Genomic DNA, 16,364 nt, shown 5'->3' with positions numbered 1-16,364 from the left:
ATTGATGCCATCTGTTCATGCCTCTAATCTTTCTCAGGACTCTCATATCTGCGGTCTCTAGTCTTTGGTCAAGTGTTTTACTTCTGACCCAGCTCTCAGATCCATAAGTTAAAATTGGTTTGAACACAGTCTTGTATACAGCTAATTTAGTGTTCCGACTAATTTCTTTCTTATTCCATATGAATTTATTCAATTGACTTCCCACGATACCAGCTTTGCTGATTCTGTTGTCTATTGCTATATTTAGTTTACCATCTTCAGTAAAAATTGTGCCTAAGTAGCTGAAATGTTTTACTTGTTCCACAGGTTCTCCATTCACAACACAGTTGACATTTTCAATGATTGTGCCTATTTTCATTGTCTTTGTCTTTTTATTGCTGACCTTCATACCATATCTATTACAACAATTATTCAATTTAGTCAGGGAATCTTGCAGACTTGTAGCGGATTTATTATCATCATCATCAAATTCCTGACATTTACCCTAAAGGGGTGTATACAATATGATAGTACTACATGAAAAATTTACATCATTACTAACTTCCTACCTACAATTTTCTGCCAAATCAATCTGTTACCTGTCAAAGCTACAACATTGTCAGATCTTATATTTATATATCTATCTACTAAGGCACTTTCTACCCTATCAATCCACCTATATCTTGGTCTTCCTCTGCGTCTTTTTTTCCTGCAATGGCAGAGAACACTCGTTTGGCTAATCTTTCCTCGTCAATTCTGTTTACGTAACCATACCACCTGAGATTAGCTCTGCTAATGTATTCCTGGATGCAGACAATGTCAAGTTCTTTCCTAATATCCTCGTTTTTAATATGATATTGCCTTTGATGCCATCTGTTCATGCTCCTAATCTTTCTCAGGACTCTCATATCTGCGGTCTCTAGTCTTTGGTCAAGTGTTTTACTTCTGACCCAACTCTCAGATCTATAAGTTAAAATTGGTTTGCACACTGTCTTGAATACAGCTAATTTGGTGTTTTGACTAATTTCTCTCTTATTCCATATAAATTTATTCAGTTGACCTCCTACCATCATTTTGTATTTTGGTTTAACCAATAGGAATATAATTTGGTTGGCTAAATCCCAAATTGCCAGCCCATCCTCATTCGTTCAGTATCCAGGTAGATACCCAACAGGGTGCACCATGAGAAGGTGAGGATTGGACATTAAGTCAGAAGCCCTGGTCGGTTCTCTGCATTCCTTTAAAGGCTATGTGGAGGTCTCCTCTCAGTTATACAGCTTTGACCCTTAAGCCAGAGAACCAGGGCGAACAGCAAAAAGTCAGCTACTTGAACAAATCTGAAAACACACCCCAACTACACATCACCAGAGTTAAAGATCGTTACTATCAACATAAGAAGCCCGAATGGCAAAAAAATGGAGCTGGCGGAGGAATTAGATAAGTACCAGATCGACATAATAGGAGTGACTGAAACAAAAAAAAACAAAAACTGGTGAGATCTTTCTGAGCAATAAATACAAAATGTTATATTCAGGCATTGACAATCAAGGAAAAGGAGTAGTCATAGTATTCAATACAAAATACCATGCTCATCTTCTTGAATGGCAGTCAGTGTCAAGTAGAGTGGGCAAATATCAGAATGGGGAATTGGACAATGAGACTTATTTGTGCCTATGATCCCACAGAAGGTTCTACTAAAGTAGAACTGGAGGAATTTTTTGAGACTCTAGAGAAAGCTACTAACACAATGAAAAAGGAAAAGTTGGGCCTTGTTGGGGATCTAAATAGCAGAGTAGGAAGTGATTGTCAGACAAACAAAAAGGTTTTGAAAAAATTTGGAGAAAAGAGCAAAGCTATTATTATATAATGGCAAATATCTGTTAGATTTCTGCTCAGGACATGGACTGGTTATTACTAACACAATGTTCCAACATAAAAATGTACACAAATTCACATGGAGAGAAGAGGCAAGGAATAAGAAAAGTCTCATTGACTATGTTTTATTGATAGTGATGTTTTTTCCCTGCTGCAGGACACCAGAGTGTACAGAGGATTTGAAATTGGAAGTGATCACTATTTAGTCTTGAGGCAGGAGAAAATTGAATTTCATGAAAAGAATGACACGTAAGAAAGTTTTAAAATGAATAAAAGTTGAGCAGCTCTTAGATGTGAACTGTAGACTAAAATACACAAAGATTATTGAAGGAAAAATGAAAGAGTTTGAGAACAGGAACCAAACCTTGGAGATTCAATTTGCAAGCCTTGAAGAAAACCCTGATTGATTCAGCTAGAGAGGCATGTGGTGAAATTATCTGCAAGGATAGAAAAATTAGAACTCCATAGTGGACACAGGAAGTTAAAGAGGTAGTGAAAGAAAAGAAGAAAGCAAATCAAAAGTTCCTGGCAAATAAGTCAGCTTGTGCTTTTAGTGAATACAGAGACAAATGTAAGAAAGCTAAACAGTTTGTAAAACTAGCTAAAAAAAAAGTCATGGGAGGACTTTGCAAGAACATTGAAAATAAATATCAGGAAGGTGGCAATATATTCTGGAGGTCGTTGAAGAAGCTTTGGAATGGAGTAATTACTTTGAAAATTTGCTAAATGAAACAAGCAGTGATGACAGCACAGTGATAAAAAAAAAAAAACACTGACCAGGCATGTAGTCAGGAATACATATCCATACTTGAAGTAGAAAAGGCTATCAAAGGCTTGAAATGTGGAAAGGTAGCAGGAGTAGATGATATTCGACCAGAAATGCTAAAGTATGGTGGTATAAAAGTCTTACAGTGGCTGCACTGCATAGTTCAGAATGCCTGGACAGAGGAATGAATTCCCAATGATTAGAGTAGAGCTTTCATAGTACCTATATATAAAAAGGGAAATAAAACTGATTGTGAGAATTACAGACGTATATCCCTATTGAGTTTCTGGTTAGATATATGCAAGTATACTTGAGAAACGGTTGAGAAGAATTGTGGAAGAAAAACTTGGTGAATAACAAGCTGGACTCAGGTCAAATAGAGGCTGTCAGGATTAGATTTTCACTTTACGACAGATAGTGGAGAAATCATGGGAATATAACAAAGATCTGTATTTAAGTTTTGTCGATATGGAAAAGGAATATGACAAGGTGCCAAGAAAGAAGCTATTCAATACGCTACAGTTATATGCTGTCAATGGGGCATTACATCAAGCAATACTTAGTCTTTATTTGAGTTGTAAGTCAGCAGTTAGAATTGAAGGAAGTACAGGAAGTGGTTTAATGTTAAATCTGGTGGAGACAAGGATGTACATTATCTCCTTTGTCATTCATTATCTATATGGATCACATTATGAAGGAAAGTGGTATTAAACATGATATCAAAATTGGAGATGTCAATGTCAGCTCTCTGTTTTATGCGGACGATGTTATACTTCTAAATAAATCCGCTACAAGTCTGCGAGATTCTCTGACTAAATTGAATAACTGTTGTAATAGATATGGTATGAAGGTCAGTAATAAAAAGACAAAGACAATGAAAATAGGCAGAATCATTGAAAATGGAGAACCTGTGGAATAAGTAAAACATTTCAGCTACTTAGGCAAGATTTTTAGTGAAGATGGTAAATTAAATATGGAAATAGGCAACAGAATCAAATAAGATGGTATGGTAGGAAGTTAATTGAATAAATTCATATGGAATTAGAGAGAAATTAGTCAGAACACCAAATTAGTTGTATACAAGACAGTGTTCAAACCAGTTTTAACTTATCCGATCTGAGAGCCGGGTCAGAAGTAAAACACTTGGCCAAAGACTAGAGACCGCAGATATGAGAGTCCTGAGAAAGATTAGAGGCATGAACAGATGGCATCAATGGCAATATCATATTAAAAACGAGGATATTAGAAAAGATCTTGATATTGTCAGCATCCAGGAATGCATTAGCAGAACTAATCTCAGGTGGTGTGGTCACTTAAGCAGAATAGGAGAGGAAAGATTAGCAAAACAAGTATTCTCTGCCAGGTTGGCAGGAAAGAGACCCAGAGGAAGACCAAGATATAGGTGGATTGATATGCTACAAAGTGCCTTAGACAATTGAAATATAAGATCTGGTAATGTTGGAGTCTTGACAAGTAACAGACTGATCTGGTGGAAAATTGTGGATAGGAAGTTAGTAATGATGTAAATTTTTCATGTAGTACTATCATATCCTGTACACCCCTTGAGGGTGTATGGCAGGAATTTGATGATGATGACTTCCTACCATACCAGCTTTGTTGATTCTGTTATATATTTCCATATTTAATTTACCATCTTCACTAAAAATCGTGCCTAAGTAGCTGAAATGTTTTACTTGTTCTATAGGTTCTCCATTTACAATGCAGCTGATATTTTCAATGCTTCTGCCTATTTTCATTATCTTTGTCTTGTTATTGCTGACCTTCATACCATATCTATCACAACAACTATTCAATTTAGTCAGGGAATCTTGCTGACTTGTAGCAGATTTATTTAGAATTATAGCATCATCTGCATAAAGCAAGGAGCTGACACTAACATCTCCAATTTTGATATCAGGTTTAATACCACTTTCCTTCATAATGTAATCCATATAGATTATGAATATCAGAGGTGATAATGTACATCCTTGTCTGACACCAGATTAAACATTAAACCATCTCCTTGTACTTCCTTCAATTCTAACTGCTGACTTAAAAACTCAAATAAAGACTAATCACTAAAAATAGACATAACCACAGTGATTAGTTTTAATACGTAAATATTTCATCCCAAGTATCTTGGGACATTCTCAGTACAGTAATTCAAACAATACTAGGAATAACATACAGTTGGGGCCCATGATTGCAATGGAATCTCAATACTTGTGTAGTAACGTGCTATAGAAGTAAATTTAAAAAATAAAAAAAGCATATATAAAGAGACTATTTTACACAATTTTGGATGACAATTTCCCATACTTTAGGAATAGTAAGAACGTTGTTGCGGTTTAAATTTGGTCTGTGTAGTAGGGCTTCAGCACTTTCTTTATATAGATGTTCATGTTTAAATAAAGATGTATGTAAAAGTTACGACTTTTCCCAATGGATCCTATGGTTTAGGTTTTCAACTCCGTGTTGAGAGAGACCAGATTTCTGCAGCTTGAAAAGACAAATGTGGTCTTATTGTTCCGAGATGCATTTCTTAACAGATCTACCTGTCTGTCCAAAGTAAGACGAATTGCAGGAGCATGGGATCTCATAAATGCCAGGTAACATCAGAGGTGAGAATTTGTCCTTAGGAGAAGGTTACAAGTTATAGATCTGGTTGATGGGTTTGTAAGTAGTGACAAAATTGTATTTCTTCATAATTTTTGAAAGACATTCGGAGATGCCTTTGACATAAGGTATGGGAATCCTATGGACTTCTTCTTGTCTAGGTTGATGTGTGGGGAAGTGACTGATGATTTTTTTTGAGTTGTTTTAAGATTATATCCATTTGGCTATATTTTTGATTATTTCTAGTTCTTGGTTTAGAGATTCTTTAGAGGAGCAGAATTTGTGTGCTCTGGTAACTAGTGATTTAATGCTGCCAAATTTCTGAGATGGATGATGAGCGGAAGAATTGTGAATGTAGCGACCTGAAAATGTAGGCTTGCGATAGACAGACGTGGCGATGGAACCATCATCTTTTCTTTTAATGTGTAAATCCAGAAAGGAGATACCCTGTGGAGATTCTTTTTCTAGTGTAAAGTTGATGCGAGGGTGAAGAAGGTTTATTTTGTCTAGAAACAGGTGTAATTCATGATTGGGATGATCCCAGACTGCAAAGACGTCGTCGACATATCGTAACAAAATTTTTGGTTTGGGTTGAAAGGTGAAAATCTTTTCTTCCAGGTGTTCTAGAAACAGGTTTGCTAGTTTGGTGATAAAGGAGACCCCATTATTGTTCCTTCTTCTTGCTTGTAAATTTTACCTTTCCAAGTGAAGTAACCGGATGCAATAACCAATTTGAATAATTCAACTATATCAGAAGGAAATTTTTGAGTTTAATAATTCTACTGTTTCTTTGTAGGGAATCGTGAAGAGGGAGACATTGTCGAAGCTAATTAACAAATCAGTTTTTAACAGTTGAATGTTTTATTTTTGCATGAAACTCTGTGTAATTTTTAATTGAAGAGGCTGAATGGCCTATGTGAGGACAGAGAAGGTTAGATAAGAATCTTGATAACTTGTAAGTTGGACTGCTAATAGAATATATGACGGATCCGAGCATATTAGGTAAGCCATAAATTCTGGGAGGTCTAGCATGAAGGAGGATGTTTCATCAAATAACTTGTTCAATTTCCTGAGTTGACATTTTGTAGGATCATAATCCAGTTTAGCGTAAGTATTACGATCTCGGAGTAGTAAATTCATTTTCCGATCGTATGAATTGGTATTAATGTATTGAAGCCAACAGACTTCATTTCGAGAATAGTAAAAATAATCTATGATGCCAAACCTTCGGACTTAAATATCCCACCACCAGAAATGAAAGCTCTTACCTCCTTAAAATGTAATAAAAACATAATCATTACCAGATTTGACAAAAGAAATACCACTGTGGTTCTTAATACCAATTCATATGATCGGAAAATGAATTTACAACTCCGAGATTGTAATACTTACGTCAAACTGGATTATGATCCTACAAAACATCAACTCAGAAAATTAAACAAGTTACTTGATGAAAAAACCTCCTCCTTAGATGAAGAAACAATTAAAAAACTTAAAATATACCATGCTAGACCTCCCAGAATTTATGGCTTACATAAGCTTCACAAAATTAATGTTCATCTGAGACCCATCATAGATTCTATTAGCAGTCTAACTTACAAGTTATCAAGACCCTTATCTAACCTTCTCCGTCCTCACATTGAAGAGGCCACTCAGCCTCTTCAATCAAAAATTCCACAGAGTTTCATGCAAAAATAAAAGACATTAAACTGATTTGTTAATTAGCTTTGACATTGTCTCCCTCTTCACGAACATTCCCCACAAAGAAACAGTAGAATTATTAACTCAAAAATTTCCTTCTGATATAGTCGAATTATTCAAATTTGTTATTACATCTGGTTACTTCACCTGGAAAGGTCAAACTTACAAGCAAGAAGAAGGAACAGCAATGGGAGCTCCTTTATCACCAAACTTAGCAAACCTGTTTCTAGAATACCTTGAAGAAAAAATATTCACTTTTGAACCCAAACCAAAAATTTGGTTACGATATGTCGACAACGTATATTTGCAGTCTGGAGTCATCCCGAACAGGAATTACAACTCTTTCTAGATAAAATAAACCTTCTTCACCCTCGCATCAACTTTACACTAGCAAAAGAATCTCCACAGGGTACCTCCTTTCTGGATTTACACATTCAAAGAAAAGAAGACAGTTCCATCCCCACGTCTGTCTATCAGAAGCCTACATTTTCAGGTTGCTACAGTCACAATTCTTCCGCTCATCATCCATCTCAGAAATTTGGCATCGTTAAATCACTAGTTTCCAGATCACACAAATTCTGCTCCTCTGAAGATTCTCTAAACCAAGAACTAGAAATAATCAAAAATACAGCTATACTAAATGGATATAATCTTAAAACAACTCAGAAAATCATCAGTCACCTTCCACACATCAACCCAGACCAGAAGAAATCCATAGGATTCCCATACCTTACGTCAAAGCCATCTCCGAATGTCTTTCAAAAATTATGAAGAAATACAATTTTGCCACTACTTACAAACCTATCAACCAGATCTATAACTTGTTACCTTCTCCTAAGGACAAACTCTCACTTCTGATGTTACCTGGCATTTATGAGATATCATGCTCCTACAAATTGTCTTTGGTCAGACAGGTAGGTCTGTTCAGAAATGCATCTCAGAATGTCAAGACCACATTTGTCTTTTCAAACCGCAGAAATCTGGTTTCTCCCAACACAGAGTTGAAAATCCAAACCAATACGATCCATTGGGAGAAGTCAAAACTTTTACTCAGATCTTTATATAAATATGAACGTTTATATAAAGAAAGTGCTGAAGCCCTACTACATAGACCAAATTTAAACCGCAATGACGTTCTTACTATTCCTAAAGTATGGGAAATTGTCATCCAAAATTGTGTAAAATAGTCTCTTTATATATGTTTTTTTTTTTTCTTTTTTTGTTTTTAATTTACTTCTATAACACATTACTGCATGCATATTGAGATTCCATTGTAATCATGGACCCTAACTGTATGTTATTCCTAGTATTGTTTGAATTACTCTACTGAGGATATCCCAAGATACTTTGGATGAAATAGTTACGTATTAAAATTAGTCACTACGGTTATACGTATGTTTTTAGTGATGAATTCACCACAGATTTCATTATATAAAAATAAAGACTAAGTATTGCTTGATATAATGCCCCATTGACACCATATAACTGTAGCATATTGAATAGCTTCTCTCTAGGTACCTTGTCATATGCCTTTTCCAAATCGACAAAACTTAAATACAGATCTTTGTTATATTTCCATGATTTCTCCACTATTTGTCGTAAAGTAAAGATCTGATCCTGGCAGCCTCTATTTGACCTCAATCTAGCTTGTTCTTCACCAAGCTTTTCTTCCACAATTCTTCTCAATCGTTTCTTAAGTATACTTGCATATATTTTACCAGGAACACTCAGTAGGGATATACCTCTGTAATTCGCACATTCAGTTTTATTTCCCTTTTTATATATGGGTACTATGAGAGCTCTACTTCAATCATTGGGAATTCATCCTTCTGTCCATGCATTCTGAACTATGCAGTGCAGCCACTGTAAGACTTTTATACCACCGCACTTCAGCATTTCTGGTCGAATATCATCTACTCCTGCTGCCTTTCCACATTTCAAGCCTTTGATGGCTTTTTCTACTTGAAGCATGGATATGTATTCCTGATTCCATGCCTGGTCAGTGTTTTTTTATCACTGTGCTGTCATCACTGCTCGTTTCATTTAGCAATTTTTCGTAGTAATTATGCCATACTTCAAGGATATCTTTTTCTCCCATTTTCATCTCAACTTTATCATGTTCTTGCAAAGTCCTCCCATGACTTTTGTTTAGCTAGTTTTACACACTGTTTAGCTTTCTTACATTTGTCTCTGTATTCTCTAAGAGCACAAGCTGCAAAGTCCTCCCATGACTTTTGTTTAGCTAGTTTTACACACTGTTTAGCTTTCTTACATTTGTCTCTGTAATCTCTAAGAGCACAAGCTGACTTATTTGCCAGGAACTTTTGATATGCTTTCTTTTCCTTCACTGCCTCTTTAACTTCCTATGTCCACCAGGGAGTTCTGATTTTTCTATCCTTGCAGACAACCTCACCACATGCCTCTCTGACAGAATCAATCATGTTTGATTCCTGTTCCCAAACTCTTTCAGTTTTGCTTGAATAATGTTTGTATATTTTAGTCTACAGTTCACATCTGAGAGCTGCTCAACTTTTATTCGTTTTAAAACTTTCTTACATGTTCTTCTTTTCAATATGAAATTCAATTTTATCCTACTCATGACTAAATGGTAATCACTTCCAATTTCAAATTCTCTGTACACTCTAGTGTCCTGCACCAGAGAGAAAACATCACTATCAACAATAATAATATAGTCGGTGAGACTTTTCTTGTTCCTTGCCTCTTCTCTCCATGTGAATTTGTGTACATTTTTATGTTGGAACATGGTGTTAGTAATAACCAGTCCATGTCCTGAGCAGAAATCTAACAGGTATTTGCCATTATTATTAGCTTTGCTCTTTTCTCCAAATTTTCCCAAAACATTTTTGTATGTCTGACAATCATTTCCTACTCGCTGTTCAGATCCTCAACAAGGACCAATTTTTCATTGTGTCAGTTGCTTTTTCTAAAGCCTCAAAAAATTCCTCCACTTCTACCTTAGTAGAACCTTCTGTGGGACCATAGGCACAAATAAGTCTCATTGTCCAGTTCCCCTTCTGATATTTGCCCACATTATTCTACTTGAAATTGCCTGCCATTCAAGAAGATTAGCCTCATATTTAGTGTTGAATACTATGGCTACTCCTTTTCCTTGATTGTCATTGCCTGAATATAACATTTTGTATTTATTGCTCAGAAAGAGCTCACCAGTTTTGGTCTTTTTTTTTTCAGTCACCTCCATTATGTCGATCTGGTACTTATCTAATTTCCTCAGCTAGCTCCATTTCTTTGCCATTCAGGCTTCTTATGTTGATAGTACTGATCTTCAATTCTGGTGATATTGAGTTGGAGTGTGTTTTAGGATTTGTTCTAGTAGCTGACTTTTTGCTGTTCGCCCTGGTTCCCTGGCGAAAACAATGGGGACGTTGTTTAACCGGGTGACGCCCTAGCCAACATGAAATTCTATCATATTGTACCATCGTTTAATATTGTGGTTTAAGCCAATAAGAATACAATTTGGGCGGCTAAATCCCAAATCGCCAACCCATTCCTTGTTCATTCAGTATCCAGATAGATACCTAACGGTGCACCGTAAACCCAGATACCAATGAGGTATCTGGGTTTAAATTCCCGGATACCTCATTGGGATTTTAGAAACTAAGCTTCAAGGATGAGGCGAAGATAACAGAATGATTTTCAGAATTAGGGTAGTGACAGCAGATGAACAATACATAATGGAGCCAAGAAAACTTTGAGTCACAGAAGGTCAGAAATATCAATTGGACTGTAGACAGATTGAGCATCTGCAGTTCATAGGTCGTCTGTAGTTGGTTTCAAGTAAGTTTGTGTTCAGTCTGAAACAGATCAGGTTTGGATGTCTACAGGTGTGGTGTTCATACAGTGAATGTGGAAATTTTGAAAATACTGTAGGAGGAGACTCTTAGACATGTCCTTCATACAGAGCATTCAGGCATTCAGTCTCCATACTAAATTAAATTTAACTTGCCAAGAAATTATATTCTTGTTTAATCCTTTATTCAGGTGAATAAAGGATTAAACAAAAATATAATTATCTTGGGGAACTTTCACAGTTATCTTAGTGAACTTTCTACAATGGTCTCTATGTTATAATGTGGCCTCAACAGGGTTTCACCCTCCCCCGCGACCACTACCACACACACACACAATTATATAACCCCCCCCCCCTTCCAAGCACAATCTGACAGCAAGATTATGTGCCAGCTGATTAAGAAACTTCTGCATTACTATCAGGTTCAGACCAATACACTACCTTGTGGGCATCTTTCAGGATTACTTTACTACCATAATCTCAAAAAAGGAGAAAGGTTGTAGATTTTCACTCTATATTCCTCAAGCCTTTCAAAGGTATCACTCACAACCTATTAGAAGAAGGGGGGGATACCAGAACCCTCTGCTCTAGGGACAAAACATGGCAACTGTCCATCAGGTCTCCCAGTAAGCAAGGTAGGGATATTTCACTGGTCATTGAAAATTATCTATCATCCAGTAGAGTTGATATTTCTGCCAACTAGGAAGATATCCTCTTCTATCAAGAATGCTTTCTAGTATCACCAGAGTTCTTTTAATGGAAATGGGCCACACCTCAAGAAAGTTTGGTTGACTTGGCTGGGAGAGGCTGTATATTGCACATTACAGGCTCATAGTAGCTGTCTTTTTTATGTCAATGTCCATCAAGTCCCAGTTGAAGTCAGACATTTCTGATAGCATGGAATTTCAGTTTCCCCACAAATTCTGAATTTTACACAAAATTTTATATAATTGTTGTATATCATGATTTTATACTATACCATTATTTGATTTCTATCTTTCTAACTCATATGCTATTTTCGTATCAGCAGTATAAGTAATATATAATATGCAAATATTTAAAATTTCTCTGAGAGGCTTTTAATTTTGAGATAGCACATACTTCAGTAGAATGGTGAATTTCTTATAGAAATATAAATAATTTGTGTATAAATTATTAATAATACATATTTCAGAATGAACTGCTGACTGCACAGACTGAATGTTTGGAGAAAGAAATTGAATCAGAGAAGCAAATAGGTACATTAGAAGAGGACTGTAGAAAACTTCAGGTAGATTGTGTGTGTGCATGTATTTATTTTATTTTATTTATTTTTTTATTTTTTTGGTAATCATTAGCACTAATGATTATTGAATTTATAGTATTCTAATGTTTATATCTAGAATGTTTATTGAGTAAATAAATGCAGACCATGTATACCAGACAAAGAAAAAGAACTTCACATATCTGTAAGTTGTCATTTTAAGATATTTGGAGCAAAAGCATTATAGAAATGGTAAAAGTAAGACCTTTAGGTCTTACTTTTACCTATTACCTAGCAAATGATATTGCAATTAGTAGACAGAGAAAATGGTGGGAATTCATAGATGGTAGAATACAAAGGAAATAAAAAATAAAAATAAATTGCAGGAAATAAATGAAATTGTGAAAAATAAAAGGATTTCACAACTTTCTCTGGAAAGCCATTCATATTTAAAACGACTACTATGGAGAAGATGAGCTTCATCTCACAGGATGAAGATTGTTGCTAACTGGAAAACAACCCACAAGATGTCTAGATGAGCTGATGCCATTAGCAGTCTTTAAAAGACAGAAATATAACATCTGACAATATGGAGTACTGACAAATAGCAAACTAATTTGGAGAAAATTTGAATAGCAAGTTAGCAATAAGATAAACTTATGCAGTACTATCATAGAATCCTGTATATTCTATAATGGTACTCATCAGGAGTTTTCTAATGCTGATAGAGGAGATTGACAATGCAGCAAAACAAAATCCTAATGATTTCTACAGGCATGTAGCCAACAGGTAAAAAAAAAAAAAAAAAAGAGAGAGAGTACTGTAGACGTAATTGCTTATAGGCCATTTCTACTGAAGATATAATGAATATTTTGATAATATATTTCATACTGAGGGTTTGAAGTGCTGAATACAACTTTGATGGAAGAGGAAAAGCTTTGTTCAAGAATGTGAATTGTTTAGAATTTTAAGTAAGCTTCACATTAATAAGACTGTGAGACCAGATGGAATATTGCCATGTATATTATTGGATAGCAGAAAAATCTCATGAGAAGAAGGAAACTGAATTTATTGAGCTGTTGCAGGACAACTTTCTCAAGCAGCATGTGACAGAAGGAACTCAAGGTCCCAGAGTGTTAGATTTGATTATAGTGTGTTTCAGTTATAGACATAACTATGCTGCCTCTGGTTGGTGAGAGTGATCATTTGGTACTCACTTGGGAAATGGCTAAGTTTATGAATGTTCCATTCAGAATAGGTTACATGCTGAACTACAAAGCAGGAAATTATGACCAACTGGAGAGTATACTGGGTTCAGCACAATGGTATCAGTTTCTGGATGGGAAGAATATTGACAGTGCATAGAAAGCATTTAAAAAATGCTTAAATGATGCAATATTAGAATATGTCCCAAGAGTTCGAAGAATAAATAGGATAGGACACAAATGGATGTGTAGTCTTATCAAGCAAGAGATTCATAAGAAAAGGATGCTGTAAAAGGAATACCATGTTCATAAGGATGATGTCCATTATAAAAATTATGAGCAGCAGGCCAGAAGAGACACAACTGTTGTACAGAAAGCTTAGTCTCAGTATGAAAAGAAACTGGCTTTGCAAGTTAGAGATAATCCCAAAGAATTCTATCATTATGCTGCAAGTCAAAGAAATAATGAATATGAAACAATAACTCTTCTGAATGCAGATGGTGTGAGGATGAAGATGCAGAAGAGATTGTTCAACTTAATCACTACCCATTTTGCTAAAAGCTATCGACTGATGTATGGAACGTTGAGCTCACTGCTACTCTGCTACCTCTTAACTGTATGAAGAAACTCAGGTGTATGACGAAGTATTAGAGGTGTTGCATAAACTGAATAAGAATTCAGCAATAGGTACCGATTGGATATCAGCACAGATTATAAAAGAGTGTTTAGATGCTGAACTGGTTATTCCTTTGACCAGGCTATATAACTTGAGTCTCAGAACAGGAAGATTCTGCAGACATGGAAAGAATGTATGGTAATCCCATTGCACAAGAGTGGTGCAAAGACTGAGATGTACCCAACTGTCGACCAATCAGTATATCAGGAGTGGTGGCGAAGATTTTGGAAAAGTTGATTAGGGCTTGCATTTAGAAATGGGTTGATAGAGAATCTGTACTTTTCATTAAACAGTATGGGTTTACTAAGGGAAGGTCATGTTTTAGCAACTTGCTCACATACTATAATAATGTTACCATTGAGATAGACAAAGGGAATGGATACACCATGGTATTTTTGGATTTTGCTAAGGCTTTTGACAGAATACAGCACAAAAGACTGTTGCATAAATTTAAAAATATGGGATTGAATTATAAAATATTAACTTGGATAAGAGGGTGGCTGACAGACAGATGTTAAAAAGTTGTATATGAGGGATGTGAGTCTGCAAGATTTCTGGTAATGAGTGTTGTACCACAAGGATCAGTCCTAGGTCCACTATTATTTAATCTGTACATTAATGATATTGGGAAGGATTTGACAGGCAACACACGGCTATTTTTTGATGATACCAAAATAGGTAGGATAATTAGGAATGCAGCTGATATGCAGTACTTGCAGAATGATTTGAATAGGCTGAAATTGTGGGCATAGGAAAATGGATGTCAGTTCAATGTCAGTAAATGTAAAGTCATACACTTTGGCATGATTAGATATCCAATTTGATTATAGTATATTGATGGGATTATGCTAGAAGAAACTGATCAGATCCATCTTGGAGTGTTAGTTGATAGCAAGTTGAAGTTCAGGATCACGTAGCAAAGATGGCAAATATAACTCAAAAGATAATTGCAGTGCAGAAAAACAAACTTTGATATGTAAAGATAAGGATGTTGTTGTTGTACCTCTTTACAAGGTCTTGATAAGCCCCCCCACTTGGACTGTTGTGCATAAGTCTGGTCTCCTGGTCTTTTGTGATTCTGATACAATATAGAGAGTGCAAAGGAGAGGAGCATTATAAATGATATTAGGATTGTGGAATACTGATTATGAAGACAGATTGAGAATTTGTAGACGGCAAACACTAGCAAACAGGAATAAGAGGAATAATATGATTGAAACGTACAAACTTTCGAAAGGTTCTTACAAGATTTCAGTTGATAGAATTTTTCATTTTATGGAGGTTGGGGAAAGGACCGAAGGGCATCCTTGGAAGTTGAAAATGAATGCATCTTGGCTGCATTCATTTTCAGCTTACAAGGATGGTGCACCACTTCTAGTCATACATCACTCTATGAGAGTGGTGCATAATTTGAATGGATTGTCATTGAATGTTGTATGTGTGCAAGCAGTGTAAATGAATTCAAGAAAAAGTATGAGAGCTAGTGTTTGTAGTATATTGCCTCCCTCAGTGAGTCCCTGACTCCCTGGATATCTCTCTTAATAATATAATAATATAATATCAAGGGATGCATGCACAAGTGCTGAAAGTGCCATTTACTTGATTGTTCAACAAGATCCTAGCAAGAGAAACCATTTCTGAAGAGTGGAAGAAAGTATCGTAACAGCATAGATAAATCAAAGTTAGGTGTGAGGGTATTACCCATTATAGCTAGAATACAAAATTGGTTTTATGAGAAAAAATTTTTCCAGAGAGCATCATGAAAAGGAAGATTCATGATTTATTAAGGGAAAAAAATTTCTTTAGTAACCTAGTTATTTTATAATAGGATTACAACTAAGATGCTTATACAGTGTTTTTTCTAGATTTTGCAAGGGCATTTGATAAAATATTACATGACAAACTGCTGTGGAGTTCAAAGGGGATGGATGTGCAATATATGATACTCTCAAGCAGGATCACATAGTTTCTCCTCCCCAATCCAACTGTCATCTCCACATGGTGAATCCTGGAACCTGAGCAAACCAAGTGGAAGATTGGGTTACCATTCTCGGTAGGAAGCTCGGTCAGGTACAAACAAGAGACTGAGGACAAATTTTTGGAGGCCTTAATGTGGCATCCCCAACACTAAACTACGCTGCAGATGGCTGGTAACCAACTCAGTTGAATTTTTTTCTTACTTGAAAGTCTTAGAATAGAAGAAACCAGATTGTCACTCCTGAAAACAACTTGGACGGGTTAACAGATATGAGCAGAACAAGGAAAGGAGAAAAAAAAAAAAAAAAATGATGATAAAAACATATTTGGAATATTGCTGTTTGGAATGTCAGGAGGATTTATCACTAATACAAGAGCCATACAAAACTCTAATAGAAAGAATTATCAAAGTTGCAGTAAAAAAAAAAGGTGGGGGAGGCTCGTGTGAAACAGTTATCTACATATATATCTATACTGTAGTCAGAAAGGAAGAAAGA

General features: G+C 35.7%; 1 protein-coding gene across 3 annotated transcripts in view; it reads left to right on the top strand.

Annotated features, from left to right (window-relative positions):
- Golgin97 (Golgin 97) overlaps positions 1-16,364 on the top strand; it is a 288,071-nt gene that overhangs the window by 164,431 nt on the left and 107,276 nt on the right. For all 3 annotated transcript variants that reach the window (XM_090415540.1, XM_090415539.1, XM_090415538.1), the window contains one exon: positions 11,941-12,036. In XM_090415540.1, the coding sequence (XP_090271666.1) occupies positions 11,941-12,036 (96 nt within the window). The remainder of the gene's footprint in view (positions 1-11,940; positions 12,037-16,364) is intronic.

This window comes from Typopeltis vanoorti, chromosome 3 (genome assembly GCF_054136105.1).
Source record: "Typopeltis vanoorti isolate ZY-2024b chromosome 3, IOZ_Tvanoo_1.0, whole genome shotgun sequence".
Taxonomy (NCBI): Eukaryota; Metazoa; Arthropoda; class Arachnida; order Uropygi; family Thelyphonidae; genus Typopeltis; species Typopeltis vanoorti.
This window is presented reverse-complemented; position numbering and strand designations above follow the sequence as displayed.